Source organism: Bos grunniens, chromosome 28 (genome assembly GCF_055505025.1).
Source record: "Bos grunniens cultivar Pamir isolate PY7600 chromosome 28, Bosgru_T2T1.0, whole genome shotgun sequence".
In the NCBI taxonomy this organism is placed as follows: Eukaryota; Metazoa; Chordata; class Mammalia; order Artiodactyla; family Bovidae; genus Bos; species Bos grunniens.
Window position 1 is genome coordinate 38,053,694 of NC_141192.1, and position 16,941 is coordinate 38,070,634.

Genomic DNA, 16,941 nt, shown 5'->3' on the forward strand with positions numbered 1-16,941 from the left:
CTATGGAAAAATCTTAAAGAGATGAAAATACCAGATCATTTTACCTGCCTCCTGAGAAACCTGTGTGCAGGTCACGAGGCAACAGTTAGAATCAGACATGGAACAACGGACTGGTTCAAAATTGGGAAAGGAGTACAACAAGGCTGTATGTTGTAACTCTGCTTATTTAACTTATATTCAAAGTACATCATGTGAAATGCTGGGCTGGATGAATCACAAGCTGGAATCAAGACTGCTGGGAGGAATATCAACAACCTCAGATATGCAGATGATACCACTCCAATGGCAGAAAGTGAATAGGAACTAAAGAGCCTCTTGACAAAGGTGAAAGAGAGTGAAGAAGCTGGCTGAAAACTCAACATTCAAAAAACTAAGATCATAGCATCCAATCCCATCACTCCATGGCAAATAGAAGGATAAAAAGTGGAAGCAGTGATGGATTTTATTTTCTCGGGCTCCAAAATCACTGCAGACAGTGACTGCAGCCATGAAATTAAAAGATGCTTGCTCCTTGGAAGGAAAACTATGACAAAGCCAGAGTATAAAAAAGCAGAGACATCACTTTGCTGACAAAGATCCATCTAATCAAAGCTATGGTTTTTTCCAGGAGTCATGTACAGATGTAAGAATTGGACCATAAAGAAGGCAGAGTGCAGAAGAATTGATGTGTTCAAACTGTGGTGATGGAGATGCCTCATGAGAGTCCCTTAGACTGCAAGATCAAACCAGTCAATCCTAAACATTCAATGGATGCTGAAACAGTTTGGCCAACAGTCAGCTGATGTGAAGAGCTGACTCACTGGAAAAGATTGCAGACAAAAGGAGAAGGGAGGGACAGAGGATGAGATGGTTAGATAGCATCACTGACTCGATGGACATGAATTTGAGCAAATTCTAGGGGATAGTGAAGGACAGGGAAGCCTGGCATACTGCAGTCCATGGTGCTGCAAAGAGTTGTACCAAACTTAGCAACTGAACAGCAACGAAGCTTAATATTAAAAGATTCTTGCAAGAAATTGAAACTTACGGAAAATAAACACCAGTAAAAATTTGAAAGACTGCCTGAAATTCCCCACCATCCTTTTCAGAGCTTCACATAGTTTCTCTGAAATCAAACAGGTAAAAATATCAGTAGCACTATAATGTATAATTCTTTTCATGACAAGAGCTTTTTAAAATAGTGGCCTAGCATTCCACTATTTGGAGGTTCTATAGTTTGTTTAATTACCTGGTTCTTATTGGCTATCTTGTTAATGAACCAGTAAGAAGTGTTTATATCCATTCAAAAAAAAAAAAAAAACCCGTCACAAAACAAAAATACACAGAAAAAGACAAAGAAAGCAATCCCACTTTTAAAGTTAAGACTGAGAGTTTTAAAAACAAGGGAAAAGGACTCCTCTGGTGGTCGAGCAGTTAAGAATCCTCCTGCCATGCGGGGGACACGGATTCAATCCCTGGTCCAAGAAGATGCCACGTGCTTCGGGGCAACTAAGCTCCCGAGAGCTGCACCCACTGAGGCACACACGCCCTAGAACCCCTGCTCCACTGCAAGAGAAACCACTGCAATGAGAAGTCTGCACGCTGCAACTAGAGCATAGCTCCCACCTGCCGCAGTTAGAGAAAGCCCGCCCTCAGCACAGCCAAAAATAAATAAATAAAAAGCATAACAAATTAAAAAGATAATAAAAACAAGGAAAAAATTCTACAAATAGTATGGGCTTTTTAGAATACACTAAATTCTACATTATAACCACCCCAAGAGTCAAATGCCTCTTCTCCATTCCCCTTTATTCAACTATTAAATATTCTCCTACATAACCATGTCAGGGACTTCCCTGGGGTTCAGGCAAGAACCTCTTCCAATTCAGGGAACTTGGGTTCAATCTCTGGCCGGGGAACTCAGATCCCACATGCCAGGGGGCAAATAAGCCTGTGTGCTGCAACTGGAGGGCAGCAGGAGTGCCCAAATGAAGATCCCAGGAGCTGCAGCCAAGAGCCGACGCAACCAAATAACACACGAACATTTTAAAAATAAACAAAGATAACCAGGCCAGTTCAAAATGGAAAATTACCTGCATTTAAAATACACAGTCCCTTCGTGGCTTCCATCGTGCTTTCCCCGCTCAGGATTGTCCCATTCTACTCCTAACCAGAGTCCTGGCAGAACAAGAAAACCCAAATGAGAAATTAGAACAAGGTCAGGCTCCATTTCTCTGCAACCAAATACAGTTTGCAACAGAAACCATATCACAGAGACACCACTGGGGAAGAAAGAAGTCTTTAGGAAAAAAAAGTAACCTTGGACTCAGGACTTAATCAGCAAAGGCAACAGTAAGTTTGGTTCAAAAAAATCAACAAAAAAATACAACTGCAGAAAATAACTATAGCTACTGAGCACTTATGTACCAAAAACTTTGCTTTATTTCATGTTATCCTTAAAACAGACATTTCATCTTTACAAACAAGATGTTATCACTATCTTCTTTTTAACAGTTCCTGAACAAATACACACTTTTTTGAGTCCTAGCCTAGCAATATGCTGTTCATAAAGTAAAATTATATATATATATAATTAGTATTTTTCTTCAATATAGGTAAAATAACACCTAAAGTCACACATCTTCAGGTCATTCTAATTGCAGAAGCCAATACTTACCCACCATACTATGCCATGTATAACTCGTATCTTATATTTGCAAACCACATTAGTTTTCAGAGCATTCTCTTACCCTCCCTTCTCTCTTCTCCCTGTATTTATTAAGCACCCACTATCCCATGGACAGAGGAGCCTGGTAGGTTATAGTCCAAGGCACCGCAAAGAACTGGACATGACTGAAGCGACTTAGCACACACACACACGGAACTGGGCTAGGTGCCAAAGTCTGTGAGACACAGAGTTTCACTTCTGGATCTACCCTCCTGTGGAGAACTAGAAAATCTAGATACACAATTTTTAAAAATCACTTTACACCAATTAGAATGGCTTGTGTCAACAAAACAAAAGAGAAAATAAGTGTTGGCAGGGATATGGAGAAATTGTTAATTTTATGCATTGCTAGTGGGAATGTAAAATGGTGTAGCTAACTGTGGAAAACAGTGCAGTGGTTCCTGGGCAAGCTACACACGGGATTATCACCTGATCTAGCAATTCTACTTCTGGGCAAACACCCAAAGAACTGACAGCAGGAACTCAAATAGGTATTAGTAGACTTGTGTTCACAGCAGCATTATTCAAAATAGCCAAAAGTGAACGGACGAATGGATAAACAAAGTGTCCAATGACAGATCAATTACTAAACAAAATGTGGTCTGTCCACACAATGGAATATTCAGTCTTAAAAAGGAATGAAATTCTGACACATTCTACAACATGGATGAACCCTAAGGACTTTGTGCTAAGTGAACTAAGCCAGACACACAAAAACAAACAATACATTCATGCTACGTCATTTCAGTCATGTCTGATTCTTTGCAACTCCATGGACTGCAGCCCAACAGGCTCCTCTGTCCATGGGATGCTCCAAGCAAGAATACTGGAGTGGGTTGCCATTTCCTCCTTCAGGGGATCTTCTGGACCCAAGGACTGAATTCACATCTCTTACACCTCCTGCACCGGCAGGCAGGTTCTTCATCACTAGAATCACCCGGGTTTTCTTAGGAGAGAAATGTTCAGTCCTTCACCCCAAAGTCCATGCACTCACCACCTGGCCCCCCCATCACCTGGCACTTTAGACCCAGGTCCACCTGGCACCTGCCTGCCACCAAGGGCAAGCGTGCCTGAAGCTGCCACGCCTGAGGCACTCTCCCTAGGGAGCTGCGCACTGACAAAGGAGTCCACAAGGTCTCAGCACCAGCTGTGGCTGCTGTGCGCGAGCAACTGTCCGGGGGTGGGGTGGCAGGACATTGGGATTGGCTTGTCTAGCACAAACCAATTTGAAGCTGAATAAAATTGTATAAATCGAGTCATTTCTGATTAACTCTGCTAAAACCACATCATGAAACTAGAGCATAGGAAAGAACTGTCTTCAGAAAAAAACCCAAGTTTCTAAATAATAGGTTCATACCCAATACTGATGACGAGGCATCATAACTGGGGCTGATAAAAATTAACTCAAATACAGAAATCATGTCCTACAATTAAAATAAACCCCAATGCCCCTGCTATGGACTTGTGGGGGCAGGGGGAACACTGAGTATTCTGATTCATAAGGTATTCTGACTCCCGCTGAAGTTAAAGGGGTCATACTGAAAACCTTGAAAACGTGTGTTTACAGCTGAGCACATTAGGGCAAAATTGAGACCAACGTTAGGTCCAAGTAGAAAAAACCCTAGAACGTGTGGGAGGAATTTTAACAAGGTTTCTTTTGCAGTGAGGTCCCACATTCAACTCAGTTCAACCCAGAACAGACGACAGCCGTGGAAAGGGAGCCAGTCGACCAAGTCTCGAGGTCATACACAGAGAAGAGGGGACATGGCGTAGAATCAGGGTGGTCAGTGGGACGGGTCCCCAGTCTCTTCCTGGGACCCCTGCAACCTCCAACCCAGAGCTCCTGCCCAAACCATGGAATCTGTCAGGACTTCTAACTTGGGGTGTTTCCACTTCCACAACCCCCCAGGCAATGGGGAGTGAGGGGTCTGAGAACTTCTGGCTCCGTTTCCTGGGCCATGATGGGGAAGGCATCCTCGGCCACCCAGATAGGACCTCACCCCACACCCTAGCGCCTCTCCCCAAACAAAGGCGGCTGAATGTGGGGCGGGGGAGGGAGAGAGGCAGGACTCGGCACTCCAGGTTCAGTGGGGTGTCCCGGGCCTCTGCCCTGGAAACCCAACTGTGTGTGTGGTTCAGTCACAGCAGAGATGAAGTCTGGGGCCACCTATATGAGATGCCTAGACTACTCAAATTCATAGAAACAGAAAGTGGAATGGTGTTTGCCAGGAGCTGAGGGGAGGGTAGAACAGGAAATTACTGCTTAATGGCTACAGGGTTTCACTTCTGTAAAATGAAGAAGGTTCTGGAGATGAATGGTGGTGATGACTGTACAACATTATTCTACTTAAAATCACTGGACTATACAATTAAAGGTGACTAAAATGTTAAGTTCAGTTATGTAAAACTTAACACAATTTAAAATACACACACACACACATATATATATATATCTTTTAAACCACCAGAGAGCTAAAAAGGCACTGAAGAATTATAAGGCCAAAATCTGAGAGAAGAGGGAAACCCAGAGTTAAGCGAAGCCTTAGAGCAACTTTTTTCCCCTGGGCATCTGCTGATTCTGGCAGAAAAGGTTGAAAAGCTAAAAAGCTGAACAAAGCTTTGTTCAGCTTTAGATAGAGTTTTTGAGGGACTAAGGCTCCCTAGTGGCTCAGCTGTAAAGAATCTGCCTGCAGTACAGGAGACCTGGGTTTGATCCCTGGGTTGGAAAGATTCCCTAGAGAAGGAAATGACAACCCACTCCAGTATTCTTGCCTGGAGAATTCCATGGACAGAGGAGCCAGGCAGGCTATAGCCCATGATCGCAAAGAGTCGGACATGACTGTGTGACTTTCACTTTCACTTTTGAGGGAGTAAGAGATAAATAATGAAAATCAGAGTCTCCCAAGGAAGGTGGAGGTTGCAAGAAACTCTCTAGGTTTTGTTCTGGGGCTTGAAATGCTTTCAACCTAAGAGCAAGAAGGAACCAACCTAAATAGACTAACCCCTGTAGCAACTGAAGGTTAACTTCAAACAATCACATTCCCAGATGTGATTGTTGTGGACCTTCTGCATCTGCCAGAGTTCACTTCAGTCCTCTCTGGAAGAAGACACCACCACTGCAAAGCTCAAATTACAACTCTTTACAACCAATATCTGGCACTCAAAGAAAAACAACTAAGCACGGAAAAAGACAAGAGTCTATGACTGGAAACCAAGAAAAACAACAGCCAACAGAAACTGACTAAAGAAGAGATTGCACCCAACTGTGTCAAGAGAGGCTGCAACATGGTAAAGAACTTGAACTTCATCCTGCTTCTCCAGAGAAACTTATAAGCCTGGAGAAAAGAAGACGTAACAGATGGGCTATAGGCACATAAAAAGATGCACATTGTTGCTAATTATTAGAGAAATGCAAATCAAAACTACAATGAGGTACCATTTCACACCAGTCAGAATGACAACCATTAAAAAGTCTACAAATAACAAATACTGGAGAAGGTGTGGGGAAAGAGGAACCCTCCGACACTGCTGGTGGGAGTGTAAATTGGTGCAGCTACTATGGAAAACAATATGGGTGTTCCTCAAAAAATTAAAAATAGAGCTAATATATGACCCAGCAATCCCAGTCCTAGACACGTATCCAGACAAGAATTAAAGAATTAAAAAAACTCTTAATTCAAAAATACATGACCCCTATGTTCACAGCAGCACTATTTACAATAGCCAAGACACAGAAGCAACCTAAATGTCCATCAACAGATGGATGGATAAAGAGATGGTATATGTACACAATGAAATATTACTCAGCCATTACAAAGAATGAAATAATGCCATCTGCAGCAACACGGATGAATCTAGAGATTATCATACTAAGCAAAGTAAATCAGAGAAAGACAAATACCATATGACATCACTTACATGTGGAAGCTACAATATGATACAAATGAACATATCTAAAGAACGAAAACTCCCAGATGAAGAGAACAGACTTGCGGTTGCCAGGTGTGGGGGTGGCATGTAGGGAAGGATTGGGAGTTTGGGATTAGCAGTTGCAAACTATCATATGTAAGATGGATAAACAACAAGGTCTTACTGTATAGAATGGGGAACCATGTCCAATGTCCTGTGATGATTAAGCCGTAATAGAAAAAAAGAAAGAATATGTATATGTAAAACTGAATCACTTTTCTGTAGAGCAGAAAATTAAGACAACATTGCAAATCAACTATAATTCTATAATATTTTTTTTTATTCAGAAGAAAGAAAACTGGATACTGAAAGATCAAAAATCGCTAACAACAACACAACAAAAAAAAGCTGAAGGAGGGTGGATAAGAAGCATTAAAAGAGGATAGGAGAGAATAATTGAAATAGTAGTAGTCAAGTAGCTTTTGAGTTTCCTTGCAGCAAAAAGAAAAAGATGCAATCCTCTTGTTCAGTAGGAAAACCATCTCCGTTTTTTCCCATTCCCTGAGCTAACAATAATTTGTCACAGAGTGTTTGTTTGTATAAAGGGCATTAAGATAATGAAGAACACATCACACTTCATAGCATCTTTATAACATATCCACTGGTGTTTCAGAAGTGGCTATTTCTTAATTCAAGCCTCAGCCGAAGTCCAGGATAGAAAGCTTGGTTTTGTAAGGGCTCAGATGGTTTTATTTTGCTTTCTGGTGGCTTCCTGGTGCAACCAAAGGAATAAAAACTTAATCTCAAAATGGGACATCAGAATCATCTAGGGAGCACGTTTTAAGTGATGAGTCCTGGAACTTAACTCTGAAATAGTGAATTAGAATCTCTTCATGTCCAAACTGAGAATTCATATTTCTAACAAGATCCCAGGTACGCTGCATTAGACTCCCCTTGCTAGACATGTTACTTTGGCTAGACTTCTTTCTAGAGTGAAACGACAGAGATTCCAAACTGAAGTCACTTACAATAAACTGAACAACAGGTATTCTATTTATCTGTTACTAGTCCTACAACACATGGCTGATAAGGGTAATAGTTTACTCAAACAAAGAGCACATTTTCTGTCACTGCGGGCCAGTAATTACAGATTTTTATATTCATCACACCGATGACTGCAAAGTACTACGCTCTAACAAAAACCAACATATTATTACTTTCCTACAGATGAAAATTAAGTGTTCTAAGAACATTTTAAAAAGTACTTTTTCCTAATTCATTGTAATAACAACAATAATCAGTCAGTCAGTTCAGTCACTCAGTAGTGTCTGACTCTTTGCAATCCATTGCACTGCAGCACGCCAGGCTTCCCTGTCCATCACCAACTTCTGGAGCTTGCTAAAACACATGTCCATCGAGTCAGTGATGCCATCCAACCATCTCATCCTCTGTCATCCCCTTCTCCTCCTGCCTTCAATCTTTCCCAGCATCAGGGTCTATTCCAAGTAGTCAGTTCCTTGCATCAGGTGGCCAAAGTATTGGAGTTTCAGCTTCAGCATCAGTCCTTCCAATGAACACCCAGGACTGATCTCCTTTAGGATGGACATGTTGGATCTCCTTGCAGTCCAAGGGACTCTCAAGAGTCTTCTCCAACACCACAGTTCAAAAGCATCAGTTCTTCGGCACTCAGCCTTCTTCACAGTCCAACTCTCACATCCATACGTGACTACTAGAAAAACCATAGCCTTGACTAGACGGACCTTTGTGGGCAAAGTAATGTCTCTGCTTTTCAATATGCTGTCTAGGTTGGTTATAACTTTCCTTCCAAGGAGTAAGCGTCTTTTAATTTCATGGCTGCAGCCCCCCAAAATAAAATCTGTCACTGTTTCCAGTTTCCCCATCTATTTGCCATGAAGTGATGGGACCGGATGCCATGATCTTTGTTTTTTGAATGTTGAGTTTTAAGCTTTTTCACTCTCCTCTTTCACTTTCATCAGAAGGCTCTTTAGTTCCTCTTCACTTTCTGCTAGAACAGTGGTGTCATCTGCATATCTGAGGTTATTGATATTTCTCCCAGCAATCTTGATTCCAGCCTGGCATTTCTCATGATGTACTCTGCATAGAAGTTAAACAAGCAGGGTGACAATATATAGCCTTGATGTACTTCTTTTCTTATTTGGAACCAGTCTGTTGTTTCATGTCCAGTTCTAACTGTTGCTTCCTGACCTGCATACAGGTTTCTCAAGAGGCAGGTCAGGTGGTCTGGTATTCCCATATCTTGAGGAATTTTCCAGTTTGTTGTGATCCACACAGTCAAAGGTGTTGGCATAGTCAACAAAGCAGAAGATGTTTTTTTGGAACACTCTTGCTTTTTTGATGACCCAATGGATGTTGGCAATTTGATCTCTGGTTCCTCTGCTTTTTCTAAATCCAATTGAATATCTGGAAGTTCTTGGTTCATGTACTGTTGAAGCCTCGCTTGGAGAATTTTGAGCATTACTTTGCTAGCTTGTTAAATGAGTACAACTGTGCAGTAGTTTGAGCATTCTTTGGCATTGCCTTTCTTTGGGATTGGAATGAAAACTGACCTTTTCCAGTCCTGTGGCCACTGCTGAGTCTTCCAAATTTGGTGGCATATTGAGTGCAGCACTTTCACAGCATCATCTTTTAGGATTTGAAATAGCTCAACTGGAATTCCATCACCTCCACTAGCTTTGTTTGTAGTGATGCTTCCTAAGATCCACTTGACTTTGCATTCCAGGATGTCTGGCTCTAGGTCAGTGATCACACCATCATGGTTATCTGGGTCATGAAGATCTTTTTTGTGTAGTTCTTCTGTGTATTCTTGCCACCTCTTCTTAATATCTTCTGCTTCTGTTAGGTCCATACCATTTCTGTCCTATATTGTGCCCATCTCTGCATGAAATGTTCCCTTGTTATCTCTAATTTTCTTGAAGAGATCTCTAATCTTTCCTATTCTATTGTTTTCCTCTATTTCTTTGCAATGATCACTGAGGAAGGCTTTCTTATCTCTTCTGGCTATTCTTTGGAACTCTCCATTCGGGCTACTAAGAAACTCATATCTAACATTAATCAAGAAAAAAGCTAGTGTAAAATTTTGATGACACAAACAGTAGATTAAAAGACCTCTAACTACTGTATCAAAACCTCCTGGTAACTGCAAACCAGAAATGCACTATAAATATATAGTACATTTATATATATACATAAAGTATGTATACGTGTACATATAAACATATATGTGTACATATATACATGGGCTTCTCTGATGGCTCAGTGGTAAAGAATCTGTCTGCAGTGCAGGAGACGCGGGAGAATTGGGTTTGATCCCTAGTTCAGGAAGATCCCCTGGAGGAGGAGATGGCAACCTACTCTAGGATTCTTGCCTGGAAAATCCCATGGACAGAGAAGCCTTGCAGATTACAGTCCATAGGGTCATACAGAGTCAGACATGACTGAGCATGCATGCACACATATATAAACACACACAGCAAAAAAAGAAAAAGGAATTCAACCTCAACACTAAAGACAGTCATAAAATCATAATAGAAAAAAAAAGAAAAAAGACCTACAAAAGCACATCCAAAACAATGAGCAAAATGGGAAGAACATACATATTGGTAATTACCTTAAATGTAAATAGATTAACTACTCCAACCAGAAGACATAGACTGGATGAATGGATATAAAAACAAGACCCATATGTATGCTGTCTACAAGAGACCCACTTCAGATTAGAGATGCAAAGAGTCTGAAAGGGAGGGGATGGAAGAAGGTATTCCATGCAAATGAAATTCAAAAGAAAGTTGGAGTAGCAATATTATCAGAAAAACAGGTCTTTAAAACAAAGACTGCTACAAAAAATAAAAATAAAAATAAAACAAAGACTGCTACAAGAGTCAAAGAAACACACTACAAAATGATCAAGAAGTCAACCCAAGAAGACATAGCAATTGTAAATATAGATGAACACAGCATAGAAGCACCTCAATGTAGAAAACAAACGTTAACAGACATAAAAGGAGAAACTGACAGCAACACAATAGTAGTGGGTGATTTTAGCATGCCACTTACATCAACTGACAGATCATTAAGACATAAAATCAACGAGGAAACAGAGGCCTTAAGTGACACATTAGAACAGATGAACTCAACTGGTATTTACAGAGCATTCCATCCTAAAGCAGCAGAATGCACATTTTTTTCAAGTGCACATGGATTATTCACTAGGATAAATCATATGTTGGGTAACAAAGTGAGCCTTGGTAAATTTAACAAAACTGAAATAATATCAAGTATCTTTTCTGACCACATTGCCTGTAGATTCTAATCTAATCTTCAATTACAAGGAAGAATTACAAAATCTGTAAAAAACACAAAAATATGAAGGCTAAACAACATGTGACTTAACAACCAATGGATCACTGAAGATGTCAAAGAAACCAAAAAGTACCTAGGGCTTCTCTGGTGGTCTGCTGCTGCTGCTGCTAAGTCGCTTTAGTCGTGTCCGACTCTCAGCAACCCCATGGACTGCAGCCCATCAGGCTCCTCCATCCATGGGATTTTCCAGGCAAGAGTACTGGAGTGGGGTGCCATTGCCTTCTCCGTCTGTGGTGGTCTAGAGGTTAAGAATCCATCTGCCAATGCAGGGGACATGGGATCACTCCCTGGTCAGGGAAGATCTCACATGCTGTGGAACAACTAAGCCCATACACCACAACTACTGAGCCAACAAACCACAAGTACTGAGCCCATGTGCCCAACTACTAAAACCCACATGCCTGTGTTCCACGATGAGAGAAGCCACTGCAAGGAGAAGCTCATGCACCACAGTGAAGAACAGCTCTCGCTCTCTGCAAGCAGAGAAAACCCAGAGGCAGCAATGAAGACCCAGTGCAGCCAAATAAATTAACAAATTTTTAAAAAAAGAAAAAAACAATCTCCGAAAACTCAACCACGAAGATATAGGAGACAGGAACAGATCAATCACAACTACTGAAATTGAAACCATGAATTTAAAAAACTCCCAACAAACAAAAAGTCCAGGACCAGATGGCTTCACAGATGAATTTTGGCAAACATTTAGACAAGAGTTAACATGTATCCTTCTGAAATTCTTTCAAAAAATTGCAGGGGAAGGAACACTCCCAAAGTCATTCTATGAGGCCACCATCACTCTGATACCAAAACCAAGGATATCAGATCAGATCAGATCAGATTAGTTGCTCAGTCGTGTCCGACTCTTTGCGACCCCATGAATCGCAGCACGCCAGGCCTCCCTGTCCATCACCAACTCCTGGAGTTCACTGAGACTCACATCCATCTAGTCAGTGATGCCATCCAGCCATCTCATTCTCTGTTGTCCCCTTCTCCTCCTGCCCCCAATCCCTCCCAGCATCAGAGTCTTTTCCAATGAGTCAACTCTTCACATGAGGTGGCCAAAGTACTGGAGTTTCAGCTTTAGCATCATTCCTTCCAAAGAAATCCAGGGCTCATCTCCTTCAGAATGGATTGGTTGGATCTCCTTGCAGTCCAAGGGACTCTCAAGAGTCTTCTCCAACACCACAGTTCAAAAGCATCAATTTTTCGGCGCTCAGCCTTCTTCACAGTCCAACTCCCACATCCATACATGACCACAGGAAAAACCATAGCCTTGACTAGACGGACCTTTGTTGGCAAAGTAATGTCTCTGCTTTTGAATATGCTATCTAGGTTGGTCATAACTTTCCTTCCAAGGAGTAAGCGTCTTTTAATTTCATGGCTGCAGTCACCATCTGCAGTGATTCTGGAGCCCATAAAAATAAAGTCTGACACTGTTTCCACTGTTTTCCCATCTATTTCCCATGAAGTGATGGGACTGGATGCCATGATCTTCGTTTTCTGAATGTTGAGCTTTTAGCCAAGTTTTTCACTCTCCACTTTTACTTTCATCAAGAGGCTTTTTAGCTCCTCTTCACTTTCTGCCATAAGGGTGGTGTCATCTGCATATCTGAGGCTATTGATATTTCTCCCGGCAATCTTGATTCCAGCTTGTGCTTCTTCCAGTCCAGCGTTTCTCATGATGTACTCTGCATAGAAGTTAAATAAGCAGGATGACAATATACAGCCTTAATGAACTCCTTTTCCTATTTGGAACCAGTCTGTTGTTCCATGTCCACTTCTAACTGTTGCTTCCTGACCTGCATACAGATTTCTCAAGAGGCAGGTCAGGTGGTCTGGTATTCCCATCTCTTTAAGAATTGTCCACAGTTTATTGTGATCCACACAGTCAAAGGCTTTGTCAAAGGCATAGTCAATAAAGCAGAAATAGATGCTTTTCTGGAACTCTCTTGCTTTTTCCATGATCCAGCAGATGTTGGCAATTTGATCTCTGGTTCCTCTGCCTTGTCTAAAACCAGCTTGAACATCAGAAAGTTCACGGTTCACGTATTGCTGAAGCCTGGCTTGGAGAATTTTGAGCATTACTTTACTAGCGTGTGAGATGAGTGCAATTGTGCAGTAGTTTGAGCATTCTTTGGCATTGCCTTTCTTTGGGATTGGAATGAAGACTGACCTTTTCCAGTCCTGTGGCCACTGCTGAGTTTTCCAGTTTTCCAAATTTGCTGGCATATTGAGTGCAGCACTTTCACAGCATCATCTTTTAGGATTTGGAATAGCTCAACTGGAATTCCATCACCTCCACTAGCTTTGTTCGTAGTGATGCTTTCTAAGGCCCACTTGACTTCACATTCCAGGATGTCTGCCTCTAGGTCAGTGATCACACCATCGTGATTATCTGGGTCGTGAAGATCTTTTTTGTACAGTTCTTCTGTGTATTCTTGCCATCTCTTCTTAATATCTTCTGCTTCTGTTAGGTCCATACCATTTCTGTCCTTTATCGAGCTCATCTTTGCATGAAATGTTCCTTTGGTATCTCTGATTTTCTTGAAGAGATCCCTAGTCTTTCCCATTCTGTTGTTTTTCTCTATTTCTTTGCACTGATCACTGAAGAAGGCTTTCTTATTTCTTCTTGCTATTCTTTGGAACTCTGCATTCAGATGCTTATATCTTTCCTTTTCTCCTTTGCTTTTCACTTCTCTTCTTTTCACAGCTATTTATAAGGCCTCCCCAGACAGCCATTTTGCTTTTTTGCATTTCTTTTCCATGGGGATGGTCTTGATCCCTGTCTCCTGTACAATGTCACGAACCTCATTCCATAGTTCATCAGGCACTCTATCTATCAGATCTAGGCCCTTAAATCTATTTCTCAGTTCTACTGTATAATCATAAGGGATTTGATTTAGGTCATACCTGAATGGTCTAGTGGTTTTCCCTACTTTCTTCAATTTAAGTCTGAATTTGGCAATAAGGAGTTCATGGTCTGAGCCACAGTCAGCTCCCATCTTGTTTTTGCTGACTAGATAGAGCTTCTCCATCTTTGGCTGCAAAGAATATAATCAATCTGATTTCGGTGTTGACCATCTGGTGATGTCCATGTATAGAGTCTTCTCTTGTGTTGTTGGAAGAGGGTGTTTGTTATGACCAGTGCATTTTCTTGACAAAACTCTATTAGTCTTTGCCCTGCTTTCTTCCATATTCCAAGGCCAAACTTGCCTGTTACTCCAGGTGTTTCTTGACTTCCTACTTTTGCACTCCAGTCCCCTATAATGAAAAGGACATCTTTTTTGGGGTGTTAGTTCTAAAAGGTCTTATAGGTCTTCATAGAACTGTTCAACTTCAGCTTCTTCAGCGTTACTGGTTGGGGCATAGACGTGGATCACTGTGATATTGAATGGTTTCCCTTGGAAACGAACAGAGATCATTCTGTCATTTTTGAGATTGCATCCAAGTACTGCATTTCACACTCTTTTGTTGACCATGATGGCCACTCCATTTCTTCTGAGGGATTCCTGCCCTCAGTAGTAGATATAATGGTCATCTGAGTTAAATTCACCCATTCCAGTCCATTTCAGTTCGCTGATTCCTAGAATGTTGACATTCACTCTTGCCAACTCTTGTTTGACCACTTCCAATTTGCCTTGATTCATGGACCTGACATTCCAGGTTCCTATATAATATTGCTCTTTACAGCCTCGGACCTTGCTTCTATCACCAGTCACATCCACAGCTGGGTTTTCTTTTTGCTTTGGCTCCATCCCTTCATTCTTTCTGGAGTTATTCTCCACTGATCTTCAGTAGCATATTGGGCACCTACTGACCTGGGGAGTTCCTCTTTCAGTATCCTATCATTTTGCCTTTTCATACTGTTCATGGGGTTCTCAAGGCAAGAATACTGAAGTGGTTTGCCATTCCCTTCTCCAGTGGACCACATTCTGTCAGATCGCTCCACCATGACCCGCCCATCTTGGGTTGCCCCACAGGCATGGCTTAGTTTCTTGAGTTAGACAAGGATATGGTCCTAGCGTGATTAGACTGACTAGTTTTCTGTGAGCAATGGCTGCACTTTGCTGGAGCAGCCGTGAAGAGATACCCCACGCCCAAGGTAAGAGAAACCCAAGTAAGACGGTAGGTGTTGCAAGAGGGCATCAGAGGGCAGACACACTGAAACCATACTCACAGAAAACTAGTCAAGGATATCACAAACACAAAAAGAAAATACCAGGTCAGTATCACTGATGAACGTAGATGCAAAATCCTCAACAAAATACCACCAAACCAAATCTAACAATATATTAAAAGGATCATACACCATCATCAAGTGGGAATTATTCCAGGGATAGAACTGTTTCAATATCCCCTGGTCAACCAGTGTGATACACATTAACAAAGTGAAGAATAAAAACCATGTTATCATCCTAAAAGATGCAAAAAAAGCTTCTGACAAAATTCAACATCTATTTCTGAGAACAACTCTCCAGAAAGTGTGAACAGAGGGAACATACCTCAACACAATAAAGGCCACATATGAAAAACCCGAAGCTAACAACATACTCAGTGGTGAAAATCGGAAAGCATTTCCTCTAAGATCAGGAACAAGATAAGGATGTCCACTCTCACCACTTTTATTCAATGCAGTTTTGGAAGTCCTAGCCATAGTAATCAGAGAAGAAGAAACAAAAGGAATCCAAATTGGAAAAGAAGATGTAAAACTGTCACTGTTTGCAGATGACATGATTCCATGCAAAGAAAATTCTAATGATGCTCCCAGAAAACTACTAGAGCTCATCAATGAATCTGGTAAAGTTGCAGGATACAAAATTATATACAGAAATCTACTGTATTTGTAGATCTACTGTATAGTGCATTTCTATACACTAACAATGAAAGGTCAGAAAGAGAAATGTAAGGAAACAATCTCATTTATCATTGTGTCAAAAAGAACAAAATACCTAGGAAAAAACCTACCTAAGGAGGCAGAAGACCTGTACTCTGAAAACTGTTAGGAGACTGATGAAAGAAATCAAAGATGACAGAAACAGATGGAAACACACACCATGCTCCTGGACTGGAAGAATCAATATTGTCAAAATGAGTATACTATACAAAGTAATCCACAGATTCAATGCAACCCCTGTTAAATTACTAGTGGCATTTTTTGCAGATCTAGAACAAAAAAATCTTCACACGTTACTGACTAGGGGATTTTTGCAGAAACTAATGGCTGTGGCCAGAGATTTGTTATGCAAGTGAATACTGAAACATCACCAGTCAATAATGTTTGGGTAACAGAAGATGTATTAATATAGCTCTGGTCTTTAAACTGTTAAGATTTGTATGGAAACACGACAGACCCTGAAGAGTCAAAAAAAAAAAAAAAAAAATAGAGCTGGAGTAATCAGATTCCCAGACTTCAGACTATACTATAAAGCTTTAATAAAACAATATGGTACTGGCACAAAAACACAAACACAGATTAATGGAAAAGGATAGAAAGCCCAGAAATAAATCCACACAGCTACTTGCAAACAGTACAACTGACAAGGGCTTAATTTCCAAAATATACAAATAGCTCACACAACTCAATAACAAAAAAACCCAAACAAGCCAATTGAAAAATGGGCAGAAGATCTAAATAGACACGTCTCCAAAGATGACATACAGAAAGCCAACAGACACATGAGAAGATGCTTGACACTGCTAACTATTAGAGAAATGCAAATCAAAACTATAATGATGTATCACCTCACAGTGGTCAGAATAACCATCATCAAATAAAAGTCTACAAACAAATGCTGGAGAGGGTGTAAAGAAAAGGGAACCCTGTTCCCTTTTAGGAACTCCCTACACTGTTGATAGGAATGTAAATTGGTATAGCCACTATAGAGAACAGTATGGAGTTTCCTTGAAAAAGTAAAAATAGAGAT

The 16,941-nt window shown here is 41.0% G+C and overlaps 1 protein-coding gene across 10 annotated transcripts in view; it reads right to left on the reverse strand.

Annotated features, from left to right (window-relative positions):
- TBCE (tubulin folding cofactor E) overlaps window positions 1-16,941 on the reverse strand; it is an 89,043-nt gene that overhangs the window by 35,475 nt on the left and 36,627 nt on the right. For 8 of the 10 annotated variants that reach the window (XM_086382831.1, XM_086382836.1, XM_086382832.1 and 5 more), the window contains exon 3: window positions 2,073-2,157. The exons of the other annotated variants lie outside the window; for them this stretch is intronic. In XM_086382831.1, coding sequence (XP_086238957.1) covers window positions 2,073-2,157 — 85 coding nt within the window. The remainder of the gene's footprint in view (window positions 1-2,072; window positions 2,158-16,941) is intronic. 10 annotated transcript variants of the gene reach the window in all.